We start from the raw sequence: 20,465 nt of genomic DNA on the forward strand, positions 1-20,465 counted from the left end.
CGCGAATCTCATCCACTTGCCTCCGCGCGTGTTCTCCACGCTCCACACAAAACGTACGCGAACATTGAACGAGATAGCAAAACCGGACATAAACCTTTGAGTTTTACTTTATCTTCGACATAGTCAACGCCCCACTCCAAAAAAATCCCCCAATTTTTAATTTCTTCTGTACATAAAATCACCAAACAAAAAAAGCAAGTGCATTTTCTTATTTTAAAAACAGCTTTATTCCAAAGTCAACGCCATCTCTCTCTAACTCTCTTCATCCCATCTCAACTTCAACTTCTCTTTCTTCTCACATCTTCCTCTTCTTCTTCTTCTTCTCTTTCTCTCTCTCTCTCAAGTTCTTCACCTTCTCTACCAATCCACCATGAGCAGAGTCTTGTAGCGAGTAACAGCGAGAGAAACGTTAGAGCTTGTGTTGATTTTTTTTTTCTTTTTTGGTGGTTTTTGTGTTCCGATGGGAAACGGCATAGGGAAGTTAACGGTGTGCTTCACCGGACATAACAGTGGGGGACGTCGGAAGCAGGATATATCCATTTTAATAACGGACCCTCTGGACGAGGGTTTGGGTCACTCTTTCTGCTACGTTAGACCCGACCCGACCCGGATATCGTCATCCAAGGTGCACTCGGAGGAAACAACGACGTTCAGAACAATCTCCGGCGCTTCGGTGAGCGCTAACACATCGACGCCGTTATCGACGGCGTTCGTGGACTTGTATTCCTACGGTTGCATAGACCGAGCGGCGGCGTTCGAGAGCTCAACGTCGTTTGCGTCGCTTCCTCTGCAACCGATTCCGCGGAACCTGGTGAACTCAGGGCCCTTCTCGGGGAACCTGGGTGGTGGTGGGTTTCCGGGCTCGGGCCCGCTAGAGAGGGGTTTCATGTCGGGCCCCATCGAGCGCGGGTTCATGTCGGGGCCCATCGATCGTGGACTTTTTTCGGGGCCGATGGAGAGGGAGGGAAACGGATCGGATCATTTCCCGAGAAGCTTCTCGCACGGAGGGATGGGTTTAGGGTTGGGATTAGGTTTGAGAGTGAGAACGAGGAAGGGTCGGTGGATTCGTGTTTTGCAGAGGGCGATTTCGAAGACTCTCTCTCGGGGGCAGAACTCGATTGTGGCTCCGATCAAAGGAGTGGTGGTAAAAGAGCCGGAGTGGATGGTGGCTGCGGCGGAGAAGCATAATGAGAATCTGAGTGTGAATTTGAGCAGTGAGGGGAGCTTGGAGGACGATGATTCTATGGAGAGTCAGAATCTTCAGTGGGCTCAGGGGAAAGCAGGGGAAGATCGTGTCCATGTTGTTGTGTCTGAGGAACACGGCTGGGTTTTCGTGGGGATCTATGATGGTTTCAATGGACCCGATGCCCCTGATTACCTTCTCTCGAATCTCTACACCGCGGTGCACAAGGAGCTGAAAGGGTTGTTGTGGGATGATGGGTCTGCCCAGGAAAATTCGACGCCTAAAGATGAGGTGTTGCGGGATGTCACAGACGTTGCAGATGTTGCAGATGTAGATGCATGCTCTCACTGTGTTGAACATGAAAATAGTAACTGTAATAAGAGTACTAGTAAGAAAGGTAGGAATTCGAGGAACAGATACAAAGGTGCTGCGAATAAGTGGGAGGAGAATCAACGGAGGTGGAAGTGTGAGTGGGATAGGGAGAGGTTAGAGCTTGATCGGAGATTAAAGGAGCAACTGAATTCAAGCCGATCAGGATGTGGTGGAGCAGCAAGTTCAATTAATCATGCGGATGTTTTGGAAGCTCTTTCTCGGGCTCTGAGGAAGACCGAGGAGTCTTACCTTGATGTTGCGGATAAGATGGTGATGGAGAATCCTGAACTTGCCTTGATGGGTTCTTGTGTTCTTGTGATGTTAATGAAGGGGGAAGATGTTTACGTGATGAATGTGGGGGATAGCCGCGCTGTGCTGGCTCAGAAGGCTGAGCCTGATTATTGGCTCGGCAAGATCAGGCAAGACTTGGAGAGGATCAATGAGGAGACGATGAATGATCTTGAATCTTGGGATGTTGATAACTCCAATTTGGTTCCAAGTCTTAGTGCGGTTCAGCTTACTAAAGATCATAGTACAAGTGTTGAAGAAGTAAGTTGTTTGCCTCTGTTTGATTACCTTTTTTAGCAGGTTTTTGTTTTGCTGCATGTCTTTATTGGGAGTTTCTGGTTTCTATTTCAGGAAATCCAGAGAATTAAAAAGGAACACCTGGATGATCCTTGTGCTGTTGTAAATGACCGTGTTAAGGGTTCTCTCAAGGTTACCCGAGCCTTTGGTGCCGGATTTCTCAAACAGGTTGGTATCTATTGTTTACTGATATATCCAAATGTATTCAATTATTCATCCTACTTTACAGAAATTATATGTCTTTAACATGAACGGCAAGGGAACCAACAACAATTGAAATGGTTTTCATATATTGCTATAACAAGTTATACCCTTTTCCACATTTCTTTTTGTTGCCACAGAAGTTTACTTAGATCCAATAACTAGCATGATCCATGGAATATAAGGATTTAGAAAATTGTTATTACTGGTATTTGTCCCTGGCCATCATTATCGAAAAGTGCAAAAGTAATCACACATTGGTAACTTAGTTCCTCTTATCAGAAATTGGAATATTGAGCAATGAATTATGAGCGCATCTTTAGAAAACTGAGCATAATTTTCTATGCTCTAAATGGACACTATTCTGCATTTTCTTATTTTTGGTGGTAATCTTTTTTGGCAGCCCAAGTGGAACAACGCACTTCTGGAGATGTTTAGAATAGATTACGTGGGAAACTCTCCTTACATCAGCTGCCTACCGTATCTAAAGCACCACAGATTAGGTCCAAAGGACAAATTTTTGATTCTATGCTCCGATGGGCTCTATCAGTACTTGTCAAACGAAGAAGCAGTGGCTGAAGTTGAGCATTTCATCACATTGCAACCCGAGGGAGACCCAGCTCAGCATTTGGTCGAAGAAGTGTTATTTCGTGCTGCAAAGAAAGCTGGTACTGATAACAACAACAACAACCCACAATTTCACTTAAAACATCTCACAACTGAATCCTACAAACTGATGTTTTTGGCATATGTTTATTTTCAGGGTTGGTCTTTCACGAGTTGCTCGAAATTCCACAGGGTGATAGGCGCCGTTACCATGATGATGTTTCCATCATTGTTATTTCTTTGGAAGGAAGAATATGGAGATCATGTGTATAAATAAGTATACTGAAAACCATATATATTATCATATACCAAAAAAATGGAAAGGGAGAGGTATGATATATATATATATATATATATATATATATATATATAGTGCCGAAGGGTGAGGCATCCTTTTTGCTGTTTTCCCCCTCCCTACTCACTTTTTTGTAAAACAGCAACTGATCTCTGAGAAGAGTACTTAGTTGTGCAATTAAGTGGGTGGTGAGGACTGTAAAGTTGTAAAAGCTGGATGATTTTGTTGATTATAACTCACATAAAATTGTAATTTTTGTAATAAAAGTCATTCCTTAACAATGTTTTGGTCGTGCAGAAAGCACTAGCCCCCATTACCACTTTCTGCAACTCTGGTTGGCAAATGGCAGGGCTAGTCATCTGTGCATCAGCATCTTTTTCCATTCAAAATATAAAAAAATCCAACATATTCCAAATGCCTACTACAGCATGGCCCAAGGTTCATGCAGGTTTTGTTTCCCTTTTCAATTTGATGTGGATCAAGCACTATTAGCAATAAGGCATTCTTTATTGATTTTGCGATATTCCTTCAGCCAAATGATCTTTTTTACTCCCTCTCTTACGTGTGTACAATTTAAACCAGATGTTGCCCATTTCTGTTAAAAGGGAAACATGTGCGATTTCGTATTAGGCAAGCTGTTTATCACAATCGACTTTGAATTTTAGAATTTGACCTCAATTCCTTTTTCCACCATTTAAGGGTTCAGTCGTTGACGACACTTACAATTTGCACACGAAAAGGTTCAATGAACAATGAATTGAAACTAAGCAATCTCCACCAAAATAAGCATTAGTCCATTTTCTTCACTTCTCACCGTACGCAAGTCTATTCAAAAACTATCTTTGACCAAATCATTCCTTGAGCCATAAATAAAAGGTTGAATGCTATGTTTCTATGGCCATTATCAAACTTTTGACACTATATTAAACTTTTGACAGTATATTCAATTGACAGGATTTAGATTCCTTATAATATGGAGATGCCTTGATGATGAAAAATTAACATATTTCCATGCTTTAATAATTAGATAATGATATTTAGACAACATTTTTTTGACAACATTAGAACATTGATTACGTGTCAATATGTGATTGGTCAAAAATTACTTCACAATAATGTTTATGATTATTATTATTGATTGTGGAGTAATTTTTGACCAATCACAGGTTGACACGTAATCAATGTTCAAATGTTGTCTAAATATCATTATTCTTAATAATTCAATATAATATCTCTGTAGTTTATTTTCTACATTATTTTATGAACATTACTTCAATTTTAAAATATCAATGCAATACACTAGTTCCAATAGTTTATTTATGAGCTGGGACAAAAATTGAATTGCAGGTTGCAGGTTGTTCCTACTCAAACGACAACACAAGTGATGATCAAACTTTTGTAATTGTGTCTTGTGGTTTGGGAATTTAAGGCCATGTCAATTGGAGATGGTCCACGGGGTAAATATTTTGTAATTTAAAAATTAAATTACCTTGTAAATTATCATTAAAACAATAACATAAAAAATACAATAATCATCTTGATGGTGTCAAAATAAATATATATATATATATATATATATATATATATATATATATATATATATATATATATATTTTTATTTTTTTTTTGTGAGAGTACTGGTAAACTTTATCCGTGTTTCATTCCATTAAATATAAGTATTGTCTATTTATAAATATATGTAAATTAAAAAAAAAATGCATAAAAAAGTATGAATGACAATTAGTATCCTATAAAAGGTAAAAAATGGTTGAAGTGTCTTGCATTCATTAAACATTTTAATAAAAGTCATATATATGGATTAAAATTAATATTAAAAACTGAAAGAAATATATCTAACCTAATTTTACCTAATTTATTATGACATAAGTAGCTTTTTGGATATTCAACATATGATACGGAGTTACTTATTAACTGGTTTTTTAATTTCTTAAAAGATTAGTCTTGTAATTTAATGTACACACTTTTGAGTTCACTGATACACAGATACTTTTATAATACTGTTTTTATCTCGTAAAAATGATTAATATTTAAAGATTTGAAAAAAAAAAACAATTTATTAAAAGTACACGGTTGAGAACAACCATCTAAGCCAGTCAAGGATTTTCCAGGAAGAATACTTAAAAAATAACTGAAAAAGTTCTTTTAAGAACACTTTTTTAATAACTTTTTATAACGTATAGTTGATCCATTTCAAATATTGTAGGTTTAAATCCTTTTTTGGTCCTTAGGTTAAGTTTTGATGTTCAGTTTAGTTCTCGCTTTTAAAAATGTCAACAATAAATCACAAGTTACGTGTTGTTCGAGTACTGATTTGATACATTTTTCATATAATAGGGACTAAAGGTTAACATTTTTAAAAACGGGACTAAACTGAACATCAAAATTTAACTTAGGGACCAAAAAAGAATTTAAACCTATTTTTTAAATACAAATTCAAATAGATCAATAAAATGATGATACATGTTCTATTGTCAAAAAATTATTAAAAAAATTTGTCAAAATATCAAGATAAAAAAAAAATCAAGGGTAAAAATAAAAATGATTTTGTGTTGTTATCTTTTTCATGTTTTTCCTACTCATTTATTGATTTTTGAAATAGTTGAAGTTGATAATTAAGATGGATAATCCTTGTAAGGACACGTAGGTGTGCTATTTCTACTACTAGTTATACTACCCAAACAGGAAATTAATTAAAATTATAGTAACTGGTAGCTACCATTTAAGAGAGAATTAAATACGCACCAAATGAATACTATCTGTCACTGTTTCATATGCATTCATTTTGATGGAGAAGAAAACCATCCATCTGCATTAAATCCATTTTTTCCATTCTCCCTCCTAACCATAACTCATCATATTAATTCAATAAATAAATTCATTTTTCCTTTCTTTCTTTCTTATTATTTCATATTTAGATAACAAAAAAATATATAAAGTTTCACCAGATATTATTCTCCGGCCCAAATTATGTAGTTTGGGCTCATGTTTAAATCAATAAACACTTTTAGGTTTGTATCGTGCAATCTAATTGTCTAATAATTTTTAAAACAAAAAAATATAAATTTTAAATCTAATTCAATATAAGAAATAAAAATTATACTTACTTATATAATTATACATATTATAAATTCATCTTAATCTGCCCATTAGTCTCTACAAGTTATGACCACCCACTCAAATCTTTCCTATGTTGTACTTGGTTACATTACATTCAGTCAAAAAACATCGTTGTCCTTCCTGAGTTAACTAAAATGTTTTGCCATTCTTAACAAGGAATTATTTTTACGAAAAGTCAATTTATGCAATTATTAAAAACAAAGTCAATTTACGTAATTATTATTTTTCAAAATAGACATCACGTTAAATAACAAAAACATAAGACGAACGCATGTATATAACGCAATTACGTCAGGCTCCACCAATTGGTACTGATTATGTTTTCGTTGTTTCACAAGAAATTTCTCTACTTTGTTCCAAAACTAAGAATAATTTGGAAATGGTGGTCAATTCAAGAACTGAGAAATTTGGTAGAAGACGGTCTTTGGGGCTATAAAGTTAAGAGGAACGTGTCATTCGAGGCCGCCACCACTCAGAAGTCATTGTTCAATCGATTTGGGCGAAATTTCCAATGCCCTAATGGATCCTCACAATAAACTATATCTCATTGACTGTGACCTCTATGTTAGGAATGTAAATGTGAGTCCAAGTACCACATTGGATAGAAATGAGAAAGTAGAGCACTATATAAAGGTGAATTCCTTATACAACTTATATTAATTCATTGTCTTAAAATTTTGGGCAGAGAATGGTGTCAATTCCTTATATAGACGGACTCATATCTCATTGGTATTTGTATCCCTCCAGTAAACCTCCTTCTTGTCCAAAAAAACTCAGAAAATCTCATGAAGCATGGTTCTTTGGACATAACCATATAAAGTACGGTACTGTGTTTTTCATGGCTTAACGTAACATATTAACAAAGATGACCAAAATGACATAAATAGCACATGTTATGATTACAAAATATGAAAACGAACATGGTATTGTGGTCCATAATGTCAACATTTTGACATTAATGTTTGGCTAAGCTGCACCCACGTACCCTTCTGGAAGGAGGGAAAACCTTTAAACTTTGACTTATTCATAATAATCAAATTCAAAATTCAAATACAACTACCCCTCCAATCCCCAAGATGTTGACTTATTCTCACGTACGCGTTTGTAATTTCAAATACTGGAAAAAAAAATTCAAAAACTAGAGTAATTGCTACTTGACAAAACGTAATGTGCAAAAATGAATTAAATTTCTGTATGAGAAGTCCAAGCATAAAAGTCACTCTTACTTTGTTTTCATAAATCACTGTACGGTTTAAATTGATTATTTTTTTGGTCGAGGCTGTAGTTTTACGTCATTTGATGATTAATAGTGTTGATTTTGGTGTATGGTTGAATAATTTGTAACTTGTAACTTCAGCTTGTTTTACTTGTCATAACTCAAACCAAAACCACTTTCTCTTCTCACTTTTTTTGTTCACTCCGTGGCACCCCAATCGGAATAAGTTTAGATATGTCCAGGATCGTCGAACAAAACTAGCACCGGCAAAAATGAGCACGCCCTTCTTCCATGAATTCAAAAAGCAAGCTTCTTTCTTCCTCAAGGAGAAAATCAAAACTGCTAGATTAGCTCTGACGGATGTCACCCCTGCAGAACTGTAAGTCTAATTCTTTTATGGCATCATCGGTGAGATTTTGATTTGTCATTTTGATCAATGATCACCCTTTGATCTGTTTCATAACAAGACTAGTTCTAGGATTTCTAATTCAACCTCTTTTTTTCTTTTTCTCTTTGTGGATGTGTTTTACCATTTGCAGGATGACAGAAGAGGCAACTAGTGGAAATCCATGGGCTCCAGATTCCAGAACTCTCAGATCAATTTCAAGGGCTGCTTTTGAATTAGATGATTATTGGAGGATTGTGGAGATTCTGCATAGAAGGTTTTTCCGGGTCCCTCTTGTTTGCCTTGGCATGTTTCCTAATTTGGTGTCAATTTACCCATCATGGATGAATGACTGTTACAAATTTAAAACAGGTTCCTGAAACTCGAAAAGAAGAATTGGAGGGTCTCTTACAATTCCCTGATCGTGCTTGAGCACCTGTTGACTCAAGGACCAGAGAGTGTTGCTGAGGAATTTAAGAGTGACAAAAATGTCATCGGCCAGATGAAAAGTTTTCAGTATATTGATGACACTGGGTAAGTGGGTATGTTCTTATTTTTGCATCTCTTGCCGAAAAACATGTTCTTGTTAATTTTCCTTCTCTTGACATTGATCCTGCGAGACAAAATGAGTGCATTTTGAGTGTTTGCAGGTTTAATTGGGGCCTAACTGTCAGAAAGAAATCAGAGAGAATAGTGAATCTGCTGGAAGAAGTAACTCTTCTAAAGGAAGAGAGAAAACAAGCTAGAAGGTTATCTAGAGGAATTGAAGGTTTTGGAAGTTTTCCCCATCGGTCAACTCCAGCACAAAGTATTCTTCGTGAGAAATCAATGCCGACCACACTCAAGAGATATGACTCAGACTTGAACAACCATGAAGATCAGGAAAACAAGTCCTCTTGTTCAAACAATGGTGTGGATGTGGGCACAGTAGCTGTGAAATCTTCTGGCCATCAAGGTGGAACTTTCAAGTCCTTGGATGGTGTGGAAGACAAGGGATACCAGGATGATCTAGGCAACAGTCAAATGCTTCAGAAATCTGAAATAGATGCTAAAGAAAACAAGGAACCTAGCAAGGAAGAGTTCCATCTATGGAACATGAAAGGTGAGTCCAAACCCCTTTTGGATTGTGGTGAAGAGGATTCCAGGATTGGAATCATCAGAACAGAAGATGATCACCCCTTTAATTCAACTGAATTGCATGGCACTGCCTCACTGCTTTCTGCCAGAGATGGAATACTACAAGGGTGTTGAAGCAATTTGAAGATTTAAATGAAGCCAACAAGTCCAAGTTGTCTGCATATTGCATTTTCCATTCCTGAATATAGGTAACCTTTGTGTTACTGCCATAATATCCCCTCAATATCACGGTTTGTTTCTGAACAGAGATGACAATTTTCGCCATTTTGTAATGTATTTCTCCATATTTTGAATCTCTTCAGATATTTTTTCATAAAGTAGAAAATATATGACGAGTTAAGTGATCGATCAATTTTAACTTAGAAAAGAAACTAAATTTATTGTTCTTATATTTTTCTTCTATAAATACACATGGGAGACCATAATATGTGAAGACATTCAACCTTACTTTAACATAATCACATAACCTCTATAAGGCGTTCAAAGAACTGTCTTCAAGTTGGGGCACAGACAGCCATTCATTAACTAGGCAAAATGGCATCTTGTTTATTACGTATGTATTAATGGTTTGATTAAGTTCAAGATAGATTAAAGCAATTTCATAAGATTTTACTGTCAGTAAATCATGCACTACAAAATTCAAGAATATCAATCTTTTTCAGTCCATCACTATTAGTCTACCAAAAGCATGGTTGAATGGACTAATCTATAATGATTAGAGAAGAATAAGGTTAGTGGCCAGTAGTGTCATGACAAAGTCATCGACCACACACATATTTTAAAAGGTTAATTAATATCTCTAATCCTATAAATGGACAAAATTAATATCTTTACTAAAAATGTTAATCATCCTGTTAAATTAACGACGACCAAGGTAGTTGGCCCATTAGACCTCATCCGCTTTGTCATTTCACATCATTGGAACCTGCCTTATATCATTGAACCCTTAAGGATGATTGATTTGAATTAGAATGCAATAAAGAAAGGCAATGCAATGATGCAAAAAATAGATATGTAGATATTTACAACATTGATAAATGAATTAATGATGGAACTTCAAGATTTGCAAAGCCAGCCTTGAATAGCAAGTCGAAGCGCATGATTGGGAGTGAGATGGAGGTAACTCAACTTTAAATTAGTCATAGGTGAAGTTTCGTGCCCATTATCCAGCCATTCACTTATGGCCTTCCTTTCATAGGTAAATCCGTCTGCTGCAACTTGAGGATCATGCATTATTTCCTGAAGAATGCACCAAATAAACACGACCCACATGAATACAACAACTGTGAACATCTTGCAAATTTTCTCTTCAACTCATTGCATTAATATTATCGCCAATACTATGTATTTCATTTGAGCCATTGCATTAATATTACTACTAAATCTAGTTCTACAAATAACAAAAGGAACAGTTAGTTACCTGAAAGATTGGACACAAGAAAAAAGATGGCACTGGTCGCTCTTCTGAAACATACAACTGCTTCAACTCCCTCACTAGAGAAGGTGTTAACTCTGGTCGGTCTCTGCTGTTCAGTTGGCAGCATTGCAATCCAAGTTCAGCCAATTGTGTTACCATGGTGGAATTCCATTCTCCAGCTGAAGAATCCAAAATTGAAGACAATTTTCCGCATGAAACTGCTCTGCGTACTTCACCAGCTAATCCAACCGGAGTCCTACCAGTGAGAAGTTGCAGAATGATGAGTCCAAAGGAGTATACGTCAGACTTAGGTGTTAGTACTCCAGTTCTCTGAAGCTCGGGATCTGTATATGAAAAAGAACCCTTTGGCTCGGTGATCAAGTGAAAACTAGGAAGAGATAGTGACTCCTCTTTCACTAGCCTGCTGAACCCAAATTCACATATCTTGCAACCAAGTGCAGTGTCAAGAAGGACAGTTTCAAGTGTCAGACCACCATGGACAATAGTTTCAGGTCTGGAAGAATGTAGGAAGCAGAGAGCTCTAGCAATTTCAAAAATACATCGTGCTCGGATACTCCATGTCATAGGGAGAAGACTTCCCTTTCGGAATAGGTAATCTTGAAGAGTTCCATTGGGATAGAACTCATACACAAATGACCAGGCTTCAGGGCATACACCAAGCAAAGTAACTAGATTAGGGTGTTGGAGACTACCAAGAATTCGAACCTGGTCACACAAGCATAAACATTGGTTGGATCAAACAAGCATGCTATATGCATACGTTAGACAGTCAAACCAAGAAAGAAATAGATGCTCTATGTGTTTTTTTTTTTTTTTTTTCTTTTTATCAACTCAATATCTATGCTAGGGGGAAATAAAAGATTAGGATAACTTATGATGACAGAAATTCATTTTCCACAGTTCATAGAGTTCATATATTTTGTAACTAAAACCAGTTACGAAAAATGAGGACACTTCAACTCATTATAATGGTGTTGGAGAAATAAAGAACAATAGTATATCAATGGTTTGGTCGGAGGGATTTGAAATTAATATATGACACTTTCTCAGCTAAAATTAAAGGAAAAGAAAAAGCCTAAGACATAGTCAAGGTCTTGTCCCCATTTATTAATGCGTTCTTGCAGTTTGGAAAAAAAAAAATTTACTTGAGGAATTCCTTGATGCTTTGGAAGTGTTTAAAGTCGTCTTATATTTTCTGTTAGTGTTGCATGTTTGGAATATCAACTGGTTTTACTTGGATCACGTCCTTCCTCTACCCGGGCTCGGGACAGGCTATGCTACCATACATGGAGTTCATCTTCAGATCAACATTACAAAATGATATTATAGGCCTAATTAAATTACCATTTTAAAGGATTATGAGGAGATGAATTGTGGTTGTTGCAGCTGTGAAACCAATTGAAAATACAAAAGCCTCTAAATTATGTTTTCACCACTGATCCTCTCTAAAGAACTTAAGATAAATATCTAAATGCAGAAAGGCTGTTACGGGAAAACTGACCTCTTGCTGAAACTCTATCGATCCTTGCATGTTGTGTGAATGGAGCTTCCTTATAGCAACTGTTCTACCCAACATTTCTCCCTTATAAATAGAACCATATCCACCCTCCATGGCTTTGAAGCTCTCAGAAAAATTGCACGTAGCGTTTTGAAGATCTGATAATGAAAATTCTGCCAGCTCTGGAAATTCTTCAGAAAACCCAATGATCCCATCGCAATGATCTGCTCCAACATGTCCACAACTTTTCCACCGTTCAAGCCAATGTAGAGCCTCCATTTTCTGTCGCCTGATTTCCTGCTTCTCATGCTGCAGGCTTGAGAACGATGCTTGAATCAGTGATAGTTCATTTGCAGCTTCATCACGCTTACTGTTGATTTCATGTGCACAATTTCCTAGAAAGGAAATACTTCCCGTGGTCCTTTCCAGTTCACTAGCAATTTTTTCTTTCTCCTCCAACAACATCCGTTGCTCCTTTATTGTAGCTCTCACTGCATCCTCAACCTCTTTTCTGAGCTTTACTTCATGTGCATGGGCAGATTCAAATAAGTTCACCTGATGAAAGATTAATATCAGAAAAAAACTATATACTGAATATCACCACAAATGCATTGTGTTGTGTCCATGAAATATCTCAACAATAAATTTGGGGAAACCAGTTCTTGCTACTACTTACTGGTCTGTTCTACAATTTTTACTAAACATTTATGTATCAGAAAATTTATTTACAGAATCCTAGTATCTTTTAGATGGCTTTTCTCTTGAGTCTTCATGCGTTAATTCTTTACCAATGTTTCTTAATTATGTAAGAAAGTATAAATGAACCCTCATGGCAAACAATAATTTGTCTGGCAGCATTCCATATAATAGGAACAAGGAGACTAGGCTTCTGTACAATCAGAAGTCGAAAACTTCTAGATGATGTCATGCTTACCTTACTAATGGCCTCAATGGCTATGAATTCCAGCCTTCTGCACTCCAACAGCTCCACATCTTTTGCAGCATTAGCTTCTGCTTTGGCTTCAATAAGTTGACTATCTATTGTTTCTTCATCAAACTCTGAATGTTGGGGAGAACAATGACTACTACAACTGGATGATTTGGATGAAAAAGTGGCTTCTGCTTCAATGATTATATTCGGAACTGTACTTCTTGTAGCCCTTACAGAGTTTGATTGAAGACATTCTGAATGGAGCAATTCAGTTGTACCATATTGAAGAGATCTACAACTCAAACTCTCTGNCGTTGTAGTCTCAGGTTGAGGATGGGAAGATACAAAACAATGAGTTTCAGAAGCTTCTCTTGTCCAAATGTGTTTACCTTTATAGACAAACCATATTTCACAGANTGGAGGAGCATTTTTCGCAGCAAAGTTTGCTTTACTGGAATTCCTTTTGATTTTCATGCAACTGCATTTTACCATTATTTTGGTAAAAAGGAAAGGTTATTAACACCTTTTATGACAAAAAAGGCAAGAAAATAACAGGAGTATATTTTATGGTTCAAGTTATAAGAGAAGAGGAAGTCATAGATATGTCAGTNTCAGTCTACATAAAAGATAAACATCGAGATGAGAGAATAACATCAACATTTCTGAACTAGAAGGGATTAAAGAAGTGAATAAGCTGTTTAATGCATGCCAGACAATCATTCCCTCTGTCTGACTGAATTTGTTGGTGATCAATGCATCACTTACTTTTCTGGGGTTATTGCTCCAATAACAAGCTTCCTGATATTATGCACAGTAACCAAATCCACAATCCCTGTCTGAACTTGATCAGCTTCACCAATGACACTACTTACCTTAACCTGAAAACAAATTACTTTAACAAAGACCATTAATATTTGAGGTCTTCCCACAACTTACATTACAGATGGTACATAATCAGATAATTTTAACAAAAGCAAATTTCAGTTATAGGTACTCATATATTCTGAAGGGAAAAAACATGAAAAACAACATGATAACTAGCTTAGAGCTTTACCAGTAAACATTTCCAAAGGCCATAAAATAAAATAAACAANAAGCAACCTCATCATAAATGAAATCAACAAAAAATTAACCATAGTGAAGATGAACAGGCAGAAATCAGCATTAAAATTATAACCTACAATCTCCTATTTGTTGTGAAACACGCAAAGAGATGCCTGCATACCTTAGCTGCACGGCAAAGGCTCAAATACTTCTCTAGAAGCCTCTTGGTCTCTTCTCTTTCCTCTATTCTATAAGCAGACACAACTTCAGGACTAGCTTGGGATGCTGGCAATTTTCCTACTGCGAAAGATTTCAACTTTACGCGAATCAAATCATGGGATATGACGAAAATTTCTCAATAAATAACCAATATACCATAATTCAATAACCAACCTCGAGCCTACCAAAATAGAAAAGGGGCTAAATTGACAGAAAAACTTAAAGGAGAAGGATATCCAAATTCAAAAGAAGTGCACAAACATGAATATCAAAGAGCAAGACTTACACAGTGTAGGGATCATAGGAGAAGGTTGGTAAACATGAAGTAAGCATATCTGTGCTTTGCTGAAATGGGTGAAACACCATTGAATCAAAGTGGTGCCTTTCTTAAGGGACTTCCCAACTGCCACGTGGACCTTCTCATCACATTCATACTCATCCATGGCCATGAGGTGGTGTCTCAGAAGGCATGGAGAAGAAGATGTGAAGGTCGATGAAGGTCCATAGTTTAAGAAAAAGTTAGTGTAAGAGAAAATTGAAGGGTGAGTTTGATGGATATTTATTTGTTTTTTTCAGTGATCATTTCCCCTTGAAACTCAAAAGAAGAAGCTTGACTTTTGCACTGACTTGATGATGCCGCGTGCATGTCAGTCACTTTTGTCATGAATGTGTGCTGTGTGTGCACGCTTTTGCTTGTGTTGTGTGGTCTCAAGGAAACAAAAATTAGGTAGCTTTTTGGTAGATCAATCTTTTTAAGGCTGTGAAAAAAGTTGAGTTCATTTCTACAAAAGTTGTTGTGTGATTAAGTTTTATATTAACAAAAACAGTATGTTTTAATCGTTTAACCATTCTTTGACAGAATCTAAAGGATTATGATTTTTCAGATTTTCGGAAAATGGGAACATTGTATTTTTTACTTAATAGTTTATAAGCTAATATATTTTATCATACAAAATCACCATCAATATTTTAGAAGGAAAGTCTTGATTAAGAAACATAAAACGTTTACTCATAACTGGCAGAAATTAGTTATTTTGAAAATCCCTCAAACCACTCATTTAGATTTAATGGGAGACAATTATTTTTTTTCTCCCTTCACTATACAGACACATGTAGGTCAGAATATATACAACTTATTTATAATTTTAAGAAATATTAAGTATGTAAATAAAACAAAGTTTATATTTTTTAATATTAATTTATATGATAATATATATATATATATATATATATATATATATATCATATTTTTTTATTTAACATGATCTCATATGGATTTATTTACATAATTTTGTGACAAAAAAATATACAAACTATATTATTTATTAAAATTTTAATTTAAATAATTATCATTTAAATATTCTGAAGATGTTAATTATAATTATAAAATCTTATTTAAATTCTTTATAAAATTAAAAATGGTTACATAAATAAAATATAAATTTCTTTAGTTTAGTTAAAATTTCATTAATTATAATCGTTTTCATAACTTGTGAAAACATTGAATTCAAAGTCAAACATTTGATATAAAATTAAATGTAATTTTAATAAAAGAAAAGGTTCCATTCAAACATAATTTATTGTATCAAACATTTGATATGGTTTGGTATTGACTTATTTGCATCATATCAGTCTTATTTTAGCATATCGTATTTTTTTGTTATGGGTCCAGTGCACGAGCCCTAATGATTTTTGTTTTCAGATTATAAATGACTCGCCTTTTAAATTAAACAATTTTAGTTTTACAAATAATATTCTTTTACTTAAAATTCTTTTCTTTTACTAAATTATTTATATATTAAATTGTTTTAAATTTCTTAACCATTATAATAAATTGTCTACGATAAAATAAAAAAAATTCATCCTCGTATTCAACGTAGCGGATAAATTTTAATGATAAAAACTGTATTAAAAAGGGTATATTGTGGTGAGCTGTAGCGATATTAGTAATATTTAGTTTGTTAGCCCATTATGATAATTAAGATATGAAAGTCCAACTGGTGATATTGACGGACCTTATTCCTTATTATCTAGATAGATGAAGTATAAGCGGAAAGTCGTGCAGAAAAAGATCTGATCAAAGAATTTTACTCCATCATCAACTCAGTAACTGATTTAACAACCCAAAATTTGTATAATATAAAACTAGAAGCATTTCCTGTGTACAATTGATGGACCAGCCTCATCGTACTCAGCCTTTGCAATCCACATCTGCATTTCAAACATGATGTCCTTATGTTAGTATCCCAACATTGTGCAATTTGCTGTATATTTGATTTCAATTAAAATAACTCTTAGTCTTTAAATAATTTTTTACCTGTTGGAAAGTGCTGAGAGAAGCTAAGATAGAGCCACCAATCCAAACACTGTACTTTCTCTCAGGTGGAGCAACAACCTTAATCTTCATGCTACTAGGGGCCAAAGCTGAGATTTCCTTGCTCATTCTGTCAGCAATACCAGGGAACATGGTAGAACCACCACTGAGAACGATGTTGCCATACAAGTCCTTCCTAATGTCAACATCACACTTCATGATTGAATTGTAAGTGGTCTCATGAATACCAGCAGCTTCCATTCCGATCATGGATGGCTGGAAGAGAACTTCAGGGCACCGGAAACGCTCAGCGCCAATGGTGATAATCTGTCCATCAGGCAACTCGTAGCTCTTCTCAACAGAGGAGCTAGTTTTTGATGTTTCAAGCTCTTGCTCATAATCAAGGGCAATATAAGCCAGCTTTTCCTTTACATCCCTTACAATTTCTCGCTCAGCTGTGGTAGTGAATGAATAGCCACGTTCTGTAAGGATCTTCATCAAGGCATCAGTGAGATCGCGTCCTGCCAAGTCAAGACGGAGGATGGCATGAGGAAGAGCGTAGCCCTCATAAATGGGGACAGTATGGCTGACACCATCTCCAGAGTCCAGAACGATACCTACACAAATTCATAAAAAGGGCCTCCTTAGAGCATCGAAGATGATTGACCAGCTTAACAATTTTACGGAATACCTAACATGGAACAGAATATTTTTCTTGAAGAAGACACCACTAACCAGTTGTACGGCCACTGGCATACAAGGACAGAACAGCCTGGATGGCAACATACATGGCAGGGGTATTGAAGGTCTCAAACATAATTTGGGTCATTTTTTCACGGTTAGCTTTTGGGTTGAGAGGTGCTTCGGTGAGCAGAACTGGGTGCTCCTCGGGAGCAACACGGAGTTCATTGTAGAAGGTGTGATGCCAGATCTTCTCCATGTCATCCCAGTTATTCACAATACCGTGCTCGATGGGATATTTCAGGGTTAATATACCTCTCTTGGACTGAGCTTCATCCCCAACATATGCATCTTTTTGGCCCATGCCAACCATCACTCCAGTGTGACGGGGACGACCAACGATGCTGGGAAACACAGCCCTTGGAGCATCATCCCCGGCAAATCCAGCCTAAAACATTGGAATACATCAGACTCGCAGTAAGTGAAAGGTACTGTGAATTACTTCAGGAAACAAAAAGTATTGGAAATATAACCATCTAGGAATCTTACTTTGACCATTCCTGTTCCATTATCGCAGACGAGTGGCTGAATATCCTCACCATCTGCCATTTTCTATCTTAAGATCTGAGAAAATAAAGATAAAGAAAGTCGCTCAGCACGTTGAGAACAAAGACATTTCACGTACACAATCTAAACAATTGTTGCAAATATGCAATATCCTGGATTTATGATATAACTAAAGAAGCCTAAATCACGGGAATCATTCTCTTGTTTGATCTCTTTACTTCACATGGTCATCCGAAAATTTGTATATCTAAATCTCCCAAGAATCTAGATACACCTTACATAATAGAACAGGAATTTATGTCTGAGATTATTTTTTAAAAAAGAAACTAATTCCATTTTTATTTTTTTTTCTTCAAATGCTTAATGAGAAGTTTCCTTAAAAAATAGACCTGATACATTTCAAAAAATTTCTCAAATTCAATTTAATTAAAGTTCAAAGGTACAGCAAAAAGTTGAGAACCATTACAGAGCTTAATCTTAAATATTTATAATCCATTTTTAATGCAAATAATACATAAACTATTCACACTAAAATATTCACGTTCGCTGCGAATCGCAATATTAAATTCCATATAAATACTATTATATATATATATATATATATATATATATATATATATATATATATATATATATATATATATATATTATCCGAAGAAGAGAACATAATACTTGAATCTTCATATTAGATTCAAGATTTTTAAAAACAACTTGCCAGCATGCATAACAATGCAGCCGCGGCAGCAACATCAGCTATATTTGTCTGCAATTTCGGCGGATTAGATGAAACCGCAACTTCAGGAGTTAATTTTTCAATCTGATTTTAACGAGACTTGTCTAAACACATTCAGACAGCCTTCTGACACTTGCAGATTGCGATATTATCAAACAGGTTATATTACGCGGCATAACCATAAACAATTCATAAAGTCGTTATAGAAAAACTCGTGACAATAAGAACATACGAATCCTTCCACCATAACTAGCATCAGAAGCTGTTAACCAGGCATAAAAGCATAATGCGAGATAAAGAAGATGATTAAATGGAAACGGCGAATGCAAGAGGAGAAAAGAGAAGAGAGTGTGACCTGAAGAAGGAGATGGAGATGGCGTTTGGAAGAAAGGTTTCTCCGATATCAGCGACCCGCTCGATAGGTTGAAAACTGAATTGTGAACGGATGTAACATCTTTTGAGCATTTGCGCTTTTAAAGCCCGGATTTCACCTCCCACACCACAAACCCGTAACGCATCACCACCGTTCCTTCGCTTTCCACAATTCGATTACCACACGACACGTGTCCCCTTCCTTCTCTGGCTCAGCGGATAAAGCTTGTTTGTTTTATTGCCTCTTTGCCAAATCAAATGAGCGGTGACACTTCAAATATGACCTACTTCCCCTGCTTTTATTCGCATTCCCCAAACTTGGCTTTAACTTCCATTCTTCACGGTCACACACTTTTTTTTATGGGCATAAATTTTCGTTTTTGAATTTCAATTAAATGCTCCTTGCCAGTCAAAACTATTTTAGTACCGAAAAATTAGAAAAGGAAAATTGTGTTTAATATTCAACATCACACAGTATGTGTGGGTATCACACAATAACAATATATGCGGAGAAGATGACGAAAAAGAAAGATAACGCTATATCCACCTCATTTGTTCAATCTTTGAAGTTTTGACAAACAAAATAAGAAATGTAATCAACGTTTTGGATTTTATAAAAGAAATACTGTGTAATTTTCTAATAGATTTTATTACCTAATTATTAGTTTGATTTTGCTTTCAGCCATTTATATTTTGCCTATGCTTTTTTTTAACTGATTTTACATTTTATTTACAGTTACACGGTCTAATTAAAGTTTAAATTTTATTTTAACTGTACTTCCTTTTTGTTTTTCTCACTTAACAATAAGAAAATATGTAATAAATAATTAATATTTTACTGATATATAAATTATATACAACTCACTTCTTGGAAACTAAAAAAATTATAGCATGGGATTTTACTCATACGTTCATTGATATGGGTACTTTTATAATATGAAAAAAGCACTTTTCAAAAATTAAAAAAAATAATAATAATGAAATATAATTTTTTCTTAACATTTATTAAGAAGTTTACTACCAAAATCTAATACCACTGTATATAACAAGCACCTTAAAAATGAATCGAGCCCAAACTTTTTCGGCCCAATTCCCAACTCTTATAATAATTCTCTGATTTTTGGGTTTGAACCAAGCCCCGGCTTGTTTCACACATACATAAACTTAGTCATTCAATTTCAAATTCAACTCAACTTTAAACAAAAATCAATATACAATAATTCACAAAGTATAACTTTTCTTATAAACCGATGGTAATATTGACCCTGATATTAAAAAATATATATAAATAAAGACCTATTTAACATTTTAACTAACAAACATTTATTTAATAAATAAGAAATTATTATTCTTGTTAGGGGTACGTATTTGGGTGCATGTACCCATTTTCTGGTTGTTACGTTTATTTTGTTGCATGCTATTGCACCCTATCAATTCAGGATCTCCCTTGTACTTTATACTCACCAATAATAATCTTTTCTTTCCTTTTCTTTCTTCATACCTTCTTTTGTAGCAATACTATTTAAAATTATTTGTAAATAAGAGTATTC

At 35.3% G+C, this 20,465-nt stretch overlaps 4 protein-coding genes across 5 annotated transcripts; 2 read left to right on the forward strand and 2 right to left on the reverse strand.

The window, feature by feature from the left end:
- The first annotated feature begins 144 nt into the window (after positions 1 to 144).
- LOC106756492 (probable protein phosphatase 2C 4) lies at positions 145 to 4,190 on the forward strand. Its single transcript, XM_014638948.2, has 4 exons — positions 145 to 2,104; positions 2,195 to 2,308; positions 2,745 to 3,009; positions 3,105 to 4,190. Exons 1-4 carry the CDS (start codon positions 461 to 463, stop codon positions 3,218 to 3,220), a joined length of 2,139 nt encoding a protein of 712 aa, XP_014494434.1. The 5' UTR covers positions 145 to 460; the 3' UTR covers positions 3,221 to 4,190.
- Positions 4,191 to 7,574: 3,384 nt separating this feature from the next.
- Positions 7,575 to 9,464, forward strand: LOC106756185 (epsin-3). Its single transcript, XM_014638490.2, has 4 exons — positions 7,575 to 7,975; positions 8,136 to 8,258; positions 8,354 to 8,515; positions 8,632 to 9,464. The coding sequence occupies exons 1-4, from the start codon at positions 7,869 to 7,871 to the stop codon at positions 9,230 to 9,232; spliced, it is 993 nt and encodes a 330-aa protein (XP_014493976.1). The 5' UTR covers positions 7,575 to 7,868; the 3' UTR covers positions 9,233 to 9,464.
- A 569-nt stretch (positions 9,465 to 10,033) lies between these two features.
- On the reverse strand, positions 10,034 to 14,893 carry LOC106756184 (U-box domain-containing protein 33-like). 2 transcript variants are annotated; one of them, XM_014638488.2, is made up of 7 exons: positions 14,535 to 14,893; positions 14,211 to 14,329; positions 13,751 to 13,863; positions 12,989 to 13,463; positions 12,058 to 12,609; positions 10,539 to 11,261; positions 10,034 to 10,357 (listed from the first exon to the last, which is right to left on the reverse strand). In XM_014638488.2, exons 1-7 carry the CDS (start codon positions 14,695 to 14,697, stop codon positions 10,175 to 10,177), a joined length of 2,328 nt encoding a protein of 775 aa, XP_014493974.1. In that variant the 5' UTR covers positions 14,698 to 14,893; the 3' UTR covers positions 10,034 to 10,174. The 2 variants fall into 2 exon arrangements, with proteins under 2 accessions (XP_014493974.1, XP_014493975.1); XM_014638489.2 differs by lacking the exon at positions 14,535 to 14,893 and having other exon boundaries at positions 13,751 to 13,877; positions 14,211 to 14,327.
- Positions 14,894 to 16,305: 1,412 nt separating this feature from the next.
- LOC106756098 (actin) lies at positions 16,306 to 19,036 on the reverse strand. Its single transcript, XM_014638363.2, has 5 exons — positions 18,899 to 19,036; positions 17,793 to 17,867; positions 17,298 to 17,691; positions 16,566 to 17,179; positions 16,306 to 16,459 (listed from the first exon to the last, which is right to left on the reverse strand). Exons 2-5 carry the CDS (start codon positions 17,850 to 17,852, stop codon positions 16,394 to 16,396), a joined length of 1,134 nt encoding a protein of 377 aa, XP_014493849.1. The 5' UTR covers positions 17,853 to 17,867; positions 18,899 to 19,036; the 3' UTR covers positions 16,306 to 16,393.
- Between the last annotated feature and the right edge of the window lie 1,429 nt (positions 19,037 to 20,465).

The sequence above is a fragment of the Vigna radiata genome, chromosome 2 (assembly GCF_000741045.1).
Source record: "Vigna radiata var. radiata cultivar VC1973A chromosome 2, Vradiata_ver6, whole genome shotgun sequence".
Classification (NCBI taxonomy): Eukaryota; Viridiplantae; Streptophyta; class Magnoliopsida; order Fabales; family Fabaceae; genus Vigna; species Vigna radiata.

Coding starts and splice junctions, on each gene's coding strand:
- LOC106756185 (XM_014638490.2), top strand. CDS start 7,869: ATGAGCACGCCCTTCTTCCATGAATTCAAAAAGCAAGCTTCTTTCTTC. Junction 7,976..8,135: donor GATGTCACCCCTGCAGAACT/GTAAGTCTAATT, acceptor TACCATTTGCAG/GATGACAGAAGAGGCAACTA. Junction 8,516..8,631: donor CAGTATATTGATGACACTGG/GTAAGTGGGTAT, acceptor GAGTGTTTGCAG/GTTTAATTGGGGCCTAACTG.
- LOC106756098 (XM_014638363.2), bottom strand. CDS start 17,852: ATGGCAGATGGTGAGGATATTCAGCCACTCGTCTGCGATAATGGAACA. Junction 17,692..17,792: donor ATGGAACAGGAATGGTCAAA/GTAAGATTCCTA, acceptor CCAATGTTTTAG/GCTGGATTTGCCGGGGATGA. Junction 16,460..16,565: donor CTCTCAGCACTTTCCAACAG/GTAAAAAATTAT, acceptor TTTGAAATGCAG/ATGTGGATTGCAAAGGCTGA.
- LOC106756492 (XM_014638948.2), top strand. CDS start 461: ATGGGAAACGGCATAGGGAAGTTAACGGTGTGCTTCACCGGACATAAC. Junction 2,105..2,194: donor ATAGTACAAGTGTTGAAGAA/GTAAGTTGTTTG, acceptor TTTCTATTTCAG/GAAATCCAGAGAATTAAAAA. Junction 2,309..2,744: donor GTGCCGGATTTCTCAAACAG/GTTGGTATCTAT, acceptor CTTTTTTGGCAG/CCCAAGTGGAACAACGCACT.